Source organism: Emydura macquarii, unplaced genomic scaffold (assembly GCF_026122565.2).
Source record: "Emydura macquarii macquarii isolate MOO-44397 ecotype Brisbane River unplaced genomic scaffold, CSIRO-AGI_Emac_v2 contig_1253, whole genome shotgun sequence".
NCBI lineage: Eukaryota > Metazoa > Chordata > Testudines > Chelidae > Emydura > Emydura macquarii.
The window spans coordinates 50,902,028-50,918,365 of record NW_027131390.1 but is presented as its reverse complement, the minus strand read 5'-3'; the positions used below and the strand labels follow the sequence as shown (position 1 = coordinate 50,918,365).

At 46.9% G+C, this 16,338-nt stretch overlaps 1 protein-coding gene across 1 annotated transcript in view; it reads right to left on the bottom strand.

Annotated features, from left to right (window-relative positions):
* PTH2R (parathyroid hormone 2 receptor) overlaps nucleotides 1-9,513 on the bottom strand; it is an 83,189-nt gene extending 73,676 nt beyond the window's left edge. The window contains exons 1-2 of the mRNA XM_067548745.1: nucleotides 9,401-9,513; nucleotides 8,776-8,838 (exon numbers count right to left, since the gene is read on the bottom strand). Coding sequence (XP_067404846.1) covers nucleotides 8,776-8,826 — 51 coding nt within the window. The 5' untranslated portion in view covers nucleotides 8,827-8,838; nucleotides 9,401-9,513. The remainder of the gene's footprint in view (nucleotides 1-8,775; nucleotides 8,839-9,400) is intronic.
* Between the last annotated feature and the right edge of the window lie 6,825 nt (nucleotides 9,514-16,338).

The window sequence follows — 16,338 nt, the reverse complement described above, 5'->3', positions numbered from 1 at the left end:
AACAGAATAATAAAGGAATGACACATGAATCTTGCGGGTACAGAGGATAGACACCTTAGCAGTGATTTAATGCATCAGTATCAGGTTAATTTTTTCCTTTTTATCCTTCTTTTAAACTTTAAAAAAAAAAATTTAGGTAAAAAAGTAGAGTGCCACTTTAATACCAAGTGTCTGAACACGCGAATTAATTTCCAGCGGCAGTGCTGTCATAATGAACCCCGTATTGATCTGGATGTCCTATTGTATAAACACTATTTCCATAAAAGGGACGTTAAAAGCCAGTGTCAGCTAATTAAGAAAGTGGGCCAAGGTGCCAGGATGGCAGAGGGTGTTGGTAAAACAAAACAAAACCCCTCACCTCTAGGTCACTGTTCAGCTGTGGCCCAGATTGCTAGTAATACTGTATCTTACACTTCTATAGCACCTATCAGAGGTTCCCTAAGCAACTGATGCACAGTGAGTTAGGCCTCAACCTCCCTTTGAGGTATGGCGCTGTAGGTAAATATTTTGTACCAATTTCACGTATAGGGAAATTAAGGCAGTGAAAGGTTGAGTGACCTCCTCAAGGACACACACAGCTTAAGGAAGAGTCAGATATGGAACCCATACATAGATCGCCCCATCCTTTGCTTTAAGCAGCAGACAACACTGCAGCTAGTAACCAAAAGCTGTTACCACTGGCTAGCTATCTGGACTAAGACAAATCCAGACAGGCCTCACATTTTGAGGTAGCTCCTCTAGTACAGGCCCAAGACAACGGCAGAGCAGCACCTGGAACTCAGATGCCACTTTGCACGCTGTGCCTGTTCGGCCGCGGCAGACATGATTAACTTGGAGCTACACTAGCTCTTCAGGCACAGACCTGAACTAGGGCTAGTGTGTAAGCTGCCCTCCTGCTGGAAATGTTGTGCCTCAGAAAACCACGCTAGGAGGCACAGTTCCTCCCCTATTCCTCCGTGCTCCTAGGGGAGTAGCAATTTATTGCTGGGTTACACAGATATACCTGACTGCACACCGGCTCAGCTACTCTGACCAGCAAGTGGAAGGTGCAGGCAAGGTTCCACCATTCCTCCTCCTGCTCCAGGGACACAGTAAGCAGAGGATTAGTCCCAGTCACTCATCCCCATCCAGACACAGGGTAGCCCATGCAGAGATTGTGATTTGCTTCTAACTCATTCCTTTGCCCAGACATGTAGTTCAAGTTGCAGTCCAGCCCTTAGCGTGCAAGGGAACCTGGCACCTCTCAGAGGTACTTAACTCACTCCAAATTAAATGAAGATGAGTTTTCTAGACATCCCACAGGACGAGTGGCAGAATACTGCGGTGTACGTGAAACCTCAGTAGCTCCACAACGACCAGCACTCAGAGCTAGGTCTCAGAAGGAAGCCAGTGTAGTCCCACTGATTTTAATGGAGCTGTGGTGATCAACACCAGCTCAAGATCAGGCCTCAAGCATTGAGAAAATGAGATGTGTGGGTGCCTGCCTTGCATCATATGAAGGAGGCATCACTGCAACAAATTCCACTGCTCCTGATGTAGCCATCTGGCTGGATCAACTTCAGATGACATTGTAGTTGCTGCTCTACCCCAGCCATACGAAAGAAGATTAATAAAATGTCCAAGTCTGCACAGTGCATTGTTTCCTCCCTGCCAGATAAGAGTTGTCAGATTGTTGTGACTGAAATGGTAGCAGAGTCGAACTGAAAGCAACTCTGCTTCTAATATAACAGGACAGCATTTGCCAATTAGTAACAAACTGCTGAGTACATAGCTGAGGGGAGGGAGGCAGTATTTTACCTGTAGCACCAACCCAAAGTGTTCAAAAATCATGTCACCTACCATGCCTCCTCCCCCCAATCCTGTGATTGGCTTAAAAATCATAAGAGTTTGAAAAATGAGAGTGGGTTTCTCTCTTTTGCCTTCTGGGTTCTACATCTTCATGGTGGCAAAGTAGAGCTTGAAAGCGTGACCTGGGTGTAACCAATGCAGCAATACCTGCCCGAGTCCACAGACAGCCTGAAACAATAGCTCTGAGAGGGGTGAACTTGCCCCATGCACCTCCATGGGAGGTTAACTCCTAAATTCACTGCTGGGGGGGGGGGGGGGGGGGGGAGAAGACCCTTAATTTTGACACCACCCTAGAGGACTGTGTCTAGCAGGTATAGATGAGTGAAGCCGCCCAGCCCACCCATGCAAAGAGATACAACCTACCTAACTGTTGGGGTTTCAGTGCTGGTGGGGACCCCACTACCACGCCTGTCACTTGGGGGAGAAAAAAAAAAGTGTCCCTGCTGTACTCCTGGAAGACAGGAAGTCGTCCCATTGGCCCAGTCACTACAAGTGAAGGACAAAGCCCTGATATAGGAGTGGCACTGTGGTGGGCCAGCGTGTGGCCCTCCAGATTGCATTAATACAGCCCTTCTAGCAGTACTGCAGCCAAAACAACAAGCCAGACAAACTCAGAATGAGCGTAGCCAGCTGGAGCAGCTTCTCTAGAAAGATCCTCAGGGAAGGATTAGCGAGGGGTTCCGAAGAAGCAGTGAGGAGCTCCAAGTAGGCTGTCGGCAAGGAGAGAGGAAATGAAAGGCAATCAACACCTCTCACGATAAAAAGACAGGATGGGGAAATGACACTTTGAGCCAGCAGGTGCTTTAAACATTTATCATCCACTATGCAGGCACGGCTAGCCTCGGACAGATTCCCTGGTGTTCTTTAAAGGATTTGAGCCATTTAGATAATGAACAGATCAGAATAAGTTAGTCAGGGGTGAGGAGAGCGTGTGTCGTTTTTAAAGCAAAGAAGTGTGTCCTTGCGAGGGCTCCTATCTGAGTGCATGGCTCATTCTGGCGACAGAAACAAAGTTTTACATAGGATGTTTGGTCAACAGACCCTTGGGCATCAAAGTAGCCAATGCAGGTGCCGCCTTGGGCAACGGAAGTAATCCTGACATTCCTTGCTTCACCTGCAGACATTTGCATTCCTGCCACCTGACAAGGGCAGAGACTCACAAAGTCAATTTCTTCTGACATTGACCAAGGAACTTTCATGAAGAGGAAAATACAGTAATGTCCTCACAGCTGCTTGTCTTTGCTTCACTACAGAGCTTTAGCCTATAGCCTTAGACCCCCTTCCTGCCCCTAGCATGGGGATCAAAGAATGACAAAGATGAGGCGCACAATACCTGGCTCATAATCCTCGCCCCTCGATGCTTAGCTGGGGAATCCGGCTCCCATGCTCAGGGTCAAACTGATCATCAGATTTGGGGTTAGGAAGGAATTTCCCTCCAGGTCAGAAAGGCAGGGACCTTGGAGGGTTTTCACCTTCCCCCGCAGCACAGAGCAGGAATCACCTGCTAGGAGCTTCTGGGCACAACTTACGTACTCTATTACTTGCCATCAGAGGCTCAGCAGCACTGCTGCCACTTCAGTCTCTGTGTCGTAAAGGACACTTTAGTCCGAGGACTGGAAAGCGGACAAGATATTTAACTCTGATTTGGACCAATAAAATCCACTTGGAAAGATTCAGAAGCAAGCGGTGTCTTTCCTCTGCGGTTTTTGCTACATGGGGCACCAAGAGGGCGTGTGATTTACTGCAGGTCAGCCAGTGAGGCAAGAGTAGACCTCGGAACAGAACCCAGGAGCCCTGACTCTGAGTTGCATTAGATTGTAGAGCTGGAGCACTAGGACAGGAGGAGAAAGATGGACAGAGGTGCCGGGGAAGGAGCGAGAGAGAGAGAGAGAGAGAGAGAGAGAGAGAGAGAGAGAGAGAGAGAGAGAAGCAGCCCCAGCTGGAGCAGTCAGTGCAGCTTTGGTTCCCGTTTCAGTCCTAAGGAGAGGAAATCAGGTGACAGCAGCACTGCTAAGAGCAGAAAATTCAAGGAGGGGAGCGGAGTGGGATATGAGGAGGAAATCAGATATAATCCTGCTGTGGAATGGCCCTTTCTGAGAGCAGAGGCACAGCCTCAATTATTGGGAAATTCTGGAAAAAAATGTTGCAGGCTCATACATCATGGTGGGGTCACTGCACCAGGGCAGGGCATTTTCTCATGAGAGATCTCCCTGCGTGGGCTATGGCCCAGCATGATGGGGTCCTACCTGGCTATGCCTAGAGCTGGTCACAGAAGGGAATTGCTGCCTTGCAGAAATTCCAAGGTTTTACAGTTACATTTTAACAACAATATTGCACTTTGAATTTCCTGTGACAAGGACTATTCTGATTCCACCTGTTGCCACCCTCACCACACTACCTCCTGGAACTGACCAGAAGCCATCCAGTTAGAAGTTTAGTTGAAAGACATGTTCCCATGAAACATTCCGATTGACAAATCAGCATTTTCTGGCAGAAAACTAGGCTGTCAAAAAAGTTTCAGCCAACTCTACTTTCCACCAGCTCGCCATTCTTATCCTCCTGGACGTGTCCGCTGCCTTCTACAATGTCAACAATGCTCTTTTTGAAATAGAGTCACGGATACTGAGACAGCCAATGTTTTCTCCTGATTCTCTTTCTAATTGCTCCATCAGCAGGATCTTCGGAAGAGCCTCCTTGTCTCTCCCCCCCCCCCAAAAAAAAAAAAAAAAAACCCAAACCAAGACATTTCAGTAGAGGTTCCAGAGGGCCTCTATCTTTGGTTCCTTTCTCTTCCACTCATCCACAAACACAAATTCAGCTACCATCTCTATCGGTGCAGCTATACTGCAATCAAAGGTGTGATCACAGCTCACACAGGCATACCCAGGATAGCTTTCAATCTAGCCAGGATGGCTAGAATTAGATGTGACGATAGAGTGGTGCAGACTGGTAACACCTCCTCAAACAGTTGCATTCCTAGCCTGTGCTGTGGTCCGTGGCACCACATCGCCATTGCTATCTGTAGCTGCCCTAGCTAGATTAATGTTAGTATGGGTAAGCCTACATGAGCTGCAGTCGTGATTTTGAGGGCAGTAGAAATATACCCTAGGCTGACTACTCACAGAGCTGCCTCTCTGCTCCAGACCGGTCTCCTTCTAACCAAACTAAAATGTCAGCCTGACTCGGTCACCTCCTGGGGATGTCTAGTCATCAGCTCTAATTCAACCTGGCTAAAACAGACAGCAGTTCTGCAGAAAAGGACCTGGGGGTTACAATGGATAAGAAGCTGAATATGAGTCAGCAGTGTGTCCTGGTTGCCAAGAAGGGTAATAGCATATTGAGCTACATTTGTAGGAGCATTGCCAGCAGATGGAGGGAAGTGATTATTCCCATCTATTTGGCATTGGTGAGGCCACATTTGGAGTACTGTGTCCAGTTTTGGGCCCCCCACTACAAAAAGGATGTGGACAAGTTGGAGAGAGAGTCCAGTGGAGGGCAACAAAAATAATTAGGGGGCTGGAGCACAAGATTTTTGAGGAGAGGCTGAGGGAACTTGGCTTGTTTATTCTGCAAAAGAGAAGACTGAAGGGGGATTTGATAGCAGTCTTTAATTACCTGAAGGGGGGGAGGGTTCCAGGGAGGATGGAGCTAGGCTGTTCTCAGTGGTGGTAGATGACAGAACAAGGAGCAATGGTCTCAAGTTACAGTGGGGGAGGTCTAGGTTGGATATTAGGAAAAAGTTTTTCACCAGGAGGGTGGTGAAGCACTGGAATGGGATCCCTAGGAAGGTGGTGGAATCTCCATCCTTAGAGGTTTTTAAGCTGCAGCTTGACAAAGCCCTGGCTGGGATGATTTAGTTGAGGTTAGATTTGATTTAGCTTTGAGCAGAGGGTTGGACTAGATGACCTCCTGAGGTCCCTTCCAACTCTAATATTCTATGATTCTTGACCCCCCCCCCGCCAAAACCCATAACTGCCCCCTTTCTCGATTGCTGGAGGGAGGGAGTCGGGGGGGGTTGTCCACATCCTGCCTGCTACTCAAGCCTCCAACCTCAGTGTCATCTTCAGTGTTGAGTGGCATTAATTACCCTACTTCCAATGTTGAATGGTATTAGTTACACTTCAGCCTCGCTGACCTCCTTTTAAAGAAGAGGCTAACCATCTACAACAGCCAGGTATGCTCTTTTAAATTCACATAAGGGCCTGATCGTATAAACCCTGTTCTTATGGATCTCCTGCTGCAGTTAGTGGGAGCAGTGAGTAGGAAGGGCATGTAGAAACAGGACTCAGATGTTATAAATATATTTATGGGCAGGGAAGAGGGAATATATAATGCTAGGGAGTAAAAGGAAAATGTAAAGCAAAAGATAGATCAAACGGACAGGAGTGGCCTTAATATAGCAAAGTCCCATAGAGCTCACCAACATTCATCTACAGTGGAGTTTCTATATCCCTAGTCAGTTGTGAACCAGTTCTCAGTATTTGCTGAGAGAACTCAGTGAAAGCCTGGATGGAGGTTTTTTCCTTCTACTACTGCGGCAGTCTAAGATTTTTGTTCCATGCAGATCTTGCCCTTGTAAAACATACAAGTTGCTAGACCACAAGATGAGAGGGTCTATGCTTAAATGCTTTTTTAGAAATTTCAGTATGCCGTGCATGATATGAATAGTACACAGGTTATACTGGCTAGAGTTGTCACAAGTTTCAAACAGGAGGTCAAATTTATTTTGGTGAGCATGGTGCAAATCTCAGTATTCTCAACCTCACCTGCTCAAAAATCATGGGCCAGGCAGGCCCCACCAAAAATCAGGAAACTGAATTTAAAATAAAGAGATATTTTTTAAATCAAAGCAAGGTTTTATTTGCCTTTTAATCTAAACTATTAGGGGTCATATCACCACACCTGAGAGACCTAGAAACTTACTTTTAAAAATGAAAGCTGAAATTCTCACATAATCACAGGATTCCAATAGGTGGAGTTTAAAAAAAAAAATAAAAAAAAAAAAAAATCACAAGGCTTGATAAAAAAACCAAAAGAATTTATCTAGATTCAAATAATCTATGTTGACATACCCCAGCTGAAGAAATGGCCCTCTCTCATTTATCAATGGTATCAGTATAGAGAAGTAAACTTAGTAAATTTGCTCAGTGGCAAAACAAGTTACATTTATTGTTGGCACTATTTTGCTAGCTTTTGAGTGTAACATGTATGTCACAGTGGAAGGGGATCTAAAAGAAACCACTGCCACAACCAATAATATGCCCAGCTTTCAAGAGCCAACTCTTATCTGCCTGATTAACAGAGCACCTATACCAAGTAATAATATAGGGAAAAAGCAGACATGCAGTCAGTCCTATTGAACATCCTTCTTTGCTCCTCTCATAAACTGACCGCTTTGCTAACTGAGTAGATCAGTGATTCTCCAGCTATTTCACGCCAAGGACCATGTCATAACAGGAACGCCTTTCTTCCATAAGAAGTTCTCTACTCTTCTGTTCTCAAAATATTTTATTCATCAGCAAGGGCTCTATAGCCCAATGAGAATTTAGAGACCACAATTCCAGAAGCAATATCCTAAACTGGGGGTTCCCAAACTTTTTCATAGAAGCATGGACAACTGGCGGACAGCCTCCCTGTCCCACTCATGACTGATTGCAACTCATCACTGAGTCAACTGCACAACTTGCTTACATGGAAGAGCAATATTAGGAAAGTATTTCATACATTGTCAGAAAGCGGGACTTCTCATCTTCACCAGCAATAGTCTTTGCCCAAGAAGGACAGATGGCAACAATATCACTGATCAACTACTGGAGACAAACACAGAGACACCAGAGGAAAAAGATGCAAGTTACCTTGTCACAAATAAAGTGGAGTTGATCTTCCCTTATCTTTATAGGCCTTTAAAAAGTGATGGATAAACTAGAAAGTGAAAGGTGAAAGAGCAGGCTGATTTAATGCTAAGCAGAAGGGCTTCTTCAGAACATCAGATGCAAAAGAAATATGAAAGGGAAAGTCATCCTGTTAAGAAGTGAGGAGATGAATGAAATCAGATGACTCAATCACAGCCAAGATGCCACTTTCTTTGTTAAACAACCAAGATGGACAGGAAAAATAAAGGAGAAGCTTTGGAACAGCAAGGCCAGATTGTGGCCAGTCCTGCATTTCAGTGCAGGGAACTAAAAAGACATGAAACACCCCCTTAAGCCTCTGCACTAGCTATCCACACTCCAGGGAGCAGCACAGAATGGGATAACAGCCACTGAGGGTCTGGATCCTAGGGACTCTAGAAAGGTATTTGGGCATCTACCACCCATGGGAGTTTTGAGGATCTAGGCCCTTGTGTCTTTTCACTCCTGAGGCAGAGCCCTGGGACTCTGGAGGACGTATGCTGCACTAGGTGGAGGGGTTTGACTCCACCGAAGAAAGGCAAGAATCAGGAAGCTGATTGTGACTCTCTGAATCAGTGTCTGGTTCCTGGCCCACTTTGGGAGCCCACACCACGATGTGCTGTCCCTTGACTGGGGACAAACCACAGTGTAGCACTCAGAAAGTAAGATGACCTTGTGACCTCTTTTCCTCTCAGTGAATAGCTAGGAACAAGGAATATCTGCAAAGTCTGAGCTTTTATACCACTCTGCAGGTCTGGATGATATACTGCCCCCCCTCTTCCCTCCCAGGCAAAGGGAATGAGCTAACAAACATGCTAGATCACAGATAGCTGTTTTTTAAAAAACATTATGCATGGGCCAGAGGAACGGGGGGGTGGGGAGGGGGGAGTGTCACATAGGTCAATAGTATTGAAAATTAAAACTGACACTCAAAGTCTGCTGGCACCTGCTGCTCAGCAAAAGTAATTTCTGCAGTAGCAGAACCGTCAACAGCTAGAAACATGGACTTCCATAGAACACGTCAGGCCAAACTCACCAGATTGCTTTTGTCACAGAACTGCAAAGGGCCGGTTTGAGAGTCCTCCATTCACATTCCCCTCTGTGAAGAAGGCAGGTATAAATCCCATGCAACCCTTGCATTACACTTAAGCTTTCAAGAGAGGGTTTAAGTGGTACATACATTCTACCTAGCAGTGAACGTCATCTATTGGCAAGCAGTTACTCACAAAAGCAGTTTCACTGAGATCAGCAGGAGTACTCAGAGGAGTCATCGCTCACCACTGGGAGTATAGGACACAGTATTCTGCTCAACATTAGTGGATGAAAGGAAATTAATTCAACAGAACTCACACCTCAGTTCCTTGGCTGATGCAAACATAGCCTTAACTGCCAGTACAGAAGACAGGAATGGGACATAAGAGTCACTGAGCTGCAATTGACCTCTCCTACATAGCTCCACAAATGCACAGAGTAGCATAGCATCTTTCCAAAGAACAGAGAAACCTCCTGGCTTAACAGCTGTTGTGTGACTAGAGATTTTGTAACTGTTTCAGTCATCAGAAGAAAGAGGACTTGCAAATCACACATACCAATTTCACAACATGTAAAAAGTCTGTCTGGCTTCTGTGCTGTCTGTGGTGCCTGTAGAAGGTGGGACTCACCCAGGGGATGCTACCTCGTGGCTGGCGTGTAGTTTTTTCCTCTCAGGCACCTCCTGCCGATGGTCACGCTGGTCCTACCACGGGCTGCCTCCAGCCAGGTCATGTTTTAGTTCCACACCCATCTCAGGGTTACACCAGTCTCAAGTCCACATAAAACAATACTTAAAGTTCCAGTTGCTCCAGCCCCTTCCTGTGGGTTACTCAGACTCAGGGGTCCTCAACCAGAGTCTTCAAGGCAGACCAATCTGGGAAATCTCAACTAAATGCTTGGAGTCCTACTCAGCTCCCACTACTTCACCAACCCTTTCTCAGACTCACCACAGCAAGAGCCCCCCCATTTCCTGCCATCTCAGTACTCCCTTGCTCTTAGCTCTGCCCTGAGCCCTCTTGCAGGCCTGCTGCAGCAAGAATCACCATTTCCCATAGCCTTTGTCTTTTCATTGTTCTGTTTGTCCCTAACTCCCTTCCCTGGTCTCCTTCCTTTGGGATTCTTGCTGGGACAGAGCCTTGCCCCTGCAAACTTCTTTCTTGCTTTTATTTCAGAGCATTGCCTCCTAGCACCTCCTCCCTGGAATCACCCCTCCTGAAGGGGTGTGGCCACACCCTATCCCTTCCTCCAGCTCCCCTCCACAGCCCCCCAAACCTCACTCTGCATACCCCTTAGCCTTTACCAGCACTATCTCTTCACTGCCTCCAGCTCCACCCTGGGTCAGGACAGCCTACCTGTGGCTCCAGGCCTCCTTTAGCTTGAAAGAGAAACTCCCAGCTAGCTCTCATCTGGGGCCCCTCCCTGACCTTTCTACTGCCCTCTGCTCTGGCCTGCATGAAGACCTCCCCAGCTGAGTTTGATCACCAATTATGCCTGACACCCCTCCAGGTGCCACCCAGTGGCCTAATCTGGCTCCGGCTCCTGTGAAGCCCTAGTTAACCCATGGGGGGTTTATTCTCCCCATTACAGAGCCTTATACCTGCAAAGCAATTTGTGAACGCTATAATGGTCCATGCCTTCTCACGGGCTTTTGACTGCAACAGACCATAGTAAAGTGACATAGCTGGCAAGGTAGAGACAGGATAGTCTGGTGGCTAAGGCCCTAGCCCGGGACTTGGGATAGCTTGGTTCGATACTCACCCCTACCCCAGTGACAGCTGGCATGTTGCTGTGTGTTTTGGGGGCAGGTATTCCGCTGGTAGAAATTGTGGTGATTTACATTAGGTGAGGTCCTTTGTCTGACTTGTCCATTTAGATGGCATGCTTCCCAGAGCAGAGCTCTCTTACTGTGCATAGGTACGGCATCTAGCGCGACAGAGTCCCAGTGTCAGCTTGGATCGCTAGGCTCAACAGTAACATTACTCATAATAACAGAATGAAACAAGCAAATGGGAACAAAACCAGCTGTACAACAAAGCCAACAGCACATCTCTCCAAATGACGTTCTTCTCATGCGCCTGTCACATGCAAAGCCCCCAGAACTACATCTAAGAGAACGCTCTTAACATCGCCTGGTCCCACATTCCCACCCAAGCCCATGGCATAGGTGGCAGAGCCCCCATCCCATCTACCCTAGGGATTTACACGGTGCCCGTCACAGTGTTACCTGAGCACCTGGCAATCTTTAATGTATTTATCCCCATCACACTCCCATGAGGATGGTCTCCCAAACTTAAGGCTTGCACCTTAACCCCTGCACCTCTCTTCAGCAACTTTTCCACAACCGCAGACTGCAACTTTTTGAAGCAGCTTTAGAGGTATGTGTTTTATCTAAAATCCCTGTACCTTTGATTGTATCACTCACAGTCTGTCCTTGGTATACTGCTTGGCATCTTAGACCAGTGGCTTCAACCTGTGGCCCGGGGGGGCTTTCAAAGTGGCCCACGCCTCCTTTCCTGCTGGCTGCAGAATGGAGCCAGGCAGAGCGGGTTTCCGTGGGGCTACAAGACCAATGCAGGCTTCTTGTGGCAGCCAAGGGGACGGGAGATCAGCGCTCCCTTCCCCCTGCCTATAGCAGGGAGCAGGGGCAAAGCACTTTTCCTGGGTCCATAGGTGCTGGGGTCCCTGGTGGAGCCAGAGGGAGGGGACCATTGATCTTCCATCCCCCTGGCTGCAGAAGGGACCCACTGCCTAGGGATCCAGGTGGAGCTCACAGGGCTATAGAACACGTGTGATTTCCCTGTTGCAGCCAGGGAGACGAGCGAGGAGGCAGCCTCCCCACTGAACTCCTTCTGTCTGGCTACAGTGGTGGGGGGAGCTGCTGGCGGAGACTGGTGGCCCTTCAGGGTTGTAAAAATGATATCTGTGGCCCTCAAGCCAAAAAGGTTGGGAACCACTGTCTTAGACCATAAGTTCTTTGGGGCAGGTTCTGTGTCCTGATGTCTGGTTTGGACAGCACCTAGCACAATGGAACCTTGATCCTGACTGTGGCTCCTGGGCACCAGTGCAATAGAAATAGGACATTCTATTAATTTATTATACATTCTTTATATATATGGTGCCACAAATGTGCATGGCTGTTTATAGACAACAAACGGACAATTTATTATTCATGGAGCTTGCAGTCTAACTAATTAGATGCAACGTAGAGGATGGTAGCAAAGAAGAGGCCAGAAGAGGGCCAGAGTTACATTAGTCAGCGATCCTGAGATAAGCACATCTCTTTCATTCCTATCTGTTGGTTTAAATAAATTAAAACGTAAAGCCAGTCTGTGGAGTGAAGAACAGAATAAGGCCCGGTCTGTGCCATGACTTTTTGCACCAGTGTAGCAAAATCGTGCAAATCCCCTATTTAGAAGAGTTGTATTAGTGCTAGCTTCATTTTGTCCCAATGTACTATGTCTACATGATATGACTATCAATACTAAAGCTGGTTGAAAAACAAAATGGATTTTTCACATTTTTTTGTGACAAATTTGTCCCTTTTTTCCTCCAATAAAAATTCAAATTGTTTCAATCTGCTCTTATCAGTTCAAATGCAGAGAAGACCATGTAATAATGACTGGGAGGAAAATCTCTAGGGAGGGAGTATTGTCACTGTCCTAAAGTCACCTGTTTGCAAGATCACAGAGCTTTCCAAAAAATCATTTCCGGCTTACTGGGGGAACAGATCTAATGGGGCCTGATTCCGACTTCCCCTCTACCAGTTTTAATCTGGTATAATAGCATTGGCTGTAATGGAGTTATTTCTGATTTGGACCAGTCTGCAAAGAAAATCTGAGTCAGGACTGATGTTTTTCTATTATATGATGTCATTATGTTACACCCTTACCTGCGTGAGCTGTGAAACGAACATGCTGTGAAGTGATGGTGTTGGACAAACTTTAAAAAAGACACATATGGCTTTGAACCTGGTAGTCTCTCATGCTGCCATCCACTTAACCGTGTGCCAGAGATGTACAAGACTAGAGCATGTACCCATGTACTTCTGAAGGGGTTTAATCGATATTTCTGAGTCCATTATAATTCATCGCAAGCTGCCCTGTGCATCTCTTGCTATGAATGGCATTTTTGCCTTTTAGTTTTAGAGAAAATAAGTAGACATCTTCTCTTGGGTGCTGAAGACCAAAGCCCTGATCCTGCAAACACGGATGCATTTGCTTAGCTTTATTACCGTAACTCGTCCCATTGATTTCAGTGGGTTTGTTTGCAGTAGTAAAATTAAGCATGTACGTGTTTGCAGGATGGGGCCCCAAGAGAGGAAGAAAATTAACAATTGCCCAGGGGCCACTGTGTTTCATGACAAAATTAGTAGTGAGTTTTCTTCTCCACTGTACAAGTGAATCTTCCCCAGCCTCCTGTTACTGTTTGGATTGATTGCCTGCTAGCCATACATGCCTGGTCGTTCAATTCCCCATCTCTCTCACTTACCTTACCAGTGCATCCAGGCTATAAGTTAACAAGCTGATCTCTCACTTTATTTTTTTCTGATGGAGGGACTTGAACTCCCATTTTAGCCATCTCTCCTGAACTGATCTTTAAAGATTTCTTAAAATCCAACTATAAGTATACAACCAGTTTTAACAAAGAGGTTATGAAAGATACTGCTGAGATACAATTGCACCTTGGTTCTAAAATTTAAGGCCCCTTGATTATTAAAAGCTACTTTAAAACAAAGAGGAATGTTGCATTTGTTATTAGTGTCAAATACCCTGTCTTGTGTTACAAAGGGTTTCTTAAAGCAAAAACAAAGCAAAATAAAACAAAAAACCCCATCCTTTCCCAACACAGGGTTAAAAAAAAAGGATACATTTAGGCACTATGGTAATATAGATAATAAAATATTAATTTAAAAAACAACAACCAGGAAACAGTCTTGAGAAGAGAAGACTGAGGGAGGGACCTAATAGTCTTCAAATATGTCAAGGGCTGTTATAAAGAGGAGTGATCAGTTGTTCTCTCTGAAGGTAGGACAAGAAGTCCTGGGCTTAATCTGCCACAAGGGAGATTTAGGTTAGATATCAGGAAAATTTTTCTAACTCTAAGGGTAGTTAAGCTCTGGAATAGGCTTCCAAGGGAGGTGGTGGAATCCCCATCACTGGAGGTTTATAAGAACAGCTTGGACAAACACCTGTCAGGAATAGTCTCAGTTTACTTGGTCCTGCTTCAGCGCAGGGGGCTGGACTTGATGACCTCTTGAGATCCCTTCCAGCTCTGCCTTTCTAGGATTCTATGAATTTTCGGTGTGTGTCTTACCCAGGCCTGTTACAAGCGAGACATGTCTACTTATGAATTATAGCCAAGGAATGAACTGACCGGGTGCTCTTTCTACCTGACCCTAGCTCAGATCTCAATAGCACTCACTGTGATGGTCACAAGTAAATCCCAGAACAGAGTTTCTTATCTGTTCTAAGTAGATTTTAGTTATTCCTTGGTCTTAGTGTAGTATTCATCTACTTTCCTACTAATCCTAGGTACCCAGAACCATGGTATCTGAGTGCCGGATGATAATATTTAACACTTATATAGCATGTCACATTTTCCAAGAACCGTAAAGTCATTAACTTATCGTCAATTCTCTTATGTAATTCCATAAATAGCATCTCACACTGGGGAAACTGAGGCGAAGAGGTTTAGTGATTTGCCCAAAACCACAGAGACAATCAGTGGCAAAGCAAGGAGAAGAGCTCAGTGGCTCCTTTCTCTCAGATCTGTGTGCAGACCACTAGACCACACTGTAAAATTTCCCATGGTTAACCTGTTGGTATTATTGATATGCACCCATTCCACACTAGAACCTGAAAAAAGCAACACTGTACGTTTTGGCTGTCTTTTCAAGTGACATTGAAGGATTGCTGAGTATACTCAGTGTTTAAGTATCTTATGTCTCATTCTCCTATTTACTTAAGCCCCACTTTTGCTCCTGAGTCTGTATCAATCAGTCCAAAAGCATGGAACTGTTTTTTGCATTTGCCAGTACAATATTATAAAATTAAGTGACAGTCAGGATTTTTTAAAAAACCCGCAGTCATATCAATATGAATGACTAGGAATCAGAGTTGGGCTGAATGCTTAAGAAAGAGTCTCCTATGACATTAAATGCCTTTTGCTTAGAAATGAGCGCCCTCTAATGTGTTATTGAAGGTACTAGCCGTCATGCAACTAATTCACAAACTTTTAGCTAAAACAAAGCCTAGTTATGTCAGGAATTCTGTATTTCATTCAAAGGGGAAAATACGTAAAATTCAAACCGGCCACTGTCCCATGTACCAAATATACTCGAAATGCAGCGCTGTCTACCGTTGATTGATTAAGAAACTTCAGGTGAGAGTGAATTTAGATGCAAACTGCCTGCGTTTTAAAGTAAAAAGAGCTCTGTCCTGCCGATTGACTTCTTTCTTAACTATCTGCTTTTAACAGCAAGAAGAAGAAAAAAACCCAACCCAAACCGGGCTGCATTGGACAGCCCCTGCGAGTAATTCATTCTGCTCAGAGGCATCCCCAGTGTTTGCTTTGGCACCGTGGTTATTGCGGTCTGAGTAGAACCGGAGAAAAAGTCTCAGGTTTTGGGGCTGAGATCTTCCGAGCTGCCCAGGTCTCATCCCTTGGAAAGGAAACGAAGTGACTTCGGAATCCCAGCCTGACTTGCTAAAGAAACATCCCGGCGGAGGAAACCAAATGTTCCCTCGCTCGTGCTTTCCTTTGCTGTCTATTCACGGGTGCGCATCGGAATTCACCCCCGCGCCAGGACCGAGGCTTGCCGGGCGAGCACAGCCCCGCAGCGGCAGAAGTTGGGCAGAAGTTCTCTTACCTGCGCCAGGGCCAGGAGGCAGCCGCTCACCGCCAGCCAGCCGACAGCGGGCGGCACCCCGGTGGTGGCCATGTCGCTCTCCCTTTCCTGCAGGGGGAGAGATCTGCTCTGCGCCCTGCCCGCTCCGGCCGGGGAGCCAGGGGGTGGAGATGGGATGCGCCTTCCCAAGCCCAGGCACCTCCACCAACCCACCCAGCCTCCTACTCGGCGGCAAAGCTCGCTCGCAACTTTATAGCTCGTCTCCTGCCCGCGGGCTCCTGGGTCCGGCTGCCCCCTCCCTCCTGCGGGTCCCCCGCGGGTCCATGGCACCCGGGATCCGCGCCCGGCGCGCTGCGGTTCTCCAAGCGCCAGCCCTCGGGGACCAGTCACCCGCCGCTTCCTTTGCACGGGCGGGCGGTGGAACTGGGGGGGGGGGAAGGGGGGCTGGAGGAGGGCTGGGGTAGAAGCCCTGTCAGGTGGGGTGGGGGCTGGGGGTGGGTGGAGGCTGGAGCAGCGGCTTGCTGAGACCCACTCACATGCCAGGAGTCCAGTCCGCCCTTGCAGACAAGAGCTGTGCGCCTGATCCAGGACAAAGGGCCAATCCGCCCCCAGCACCTATGGGGGAGGGGAGGGGGTTAATAAATGTCTCCCACCCCCACCCCAGGTGCTCAGCACCCTGCTGGATATTTGGTAGCTGAACGATTTCCTTGCATTGGGGTC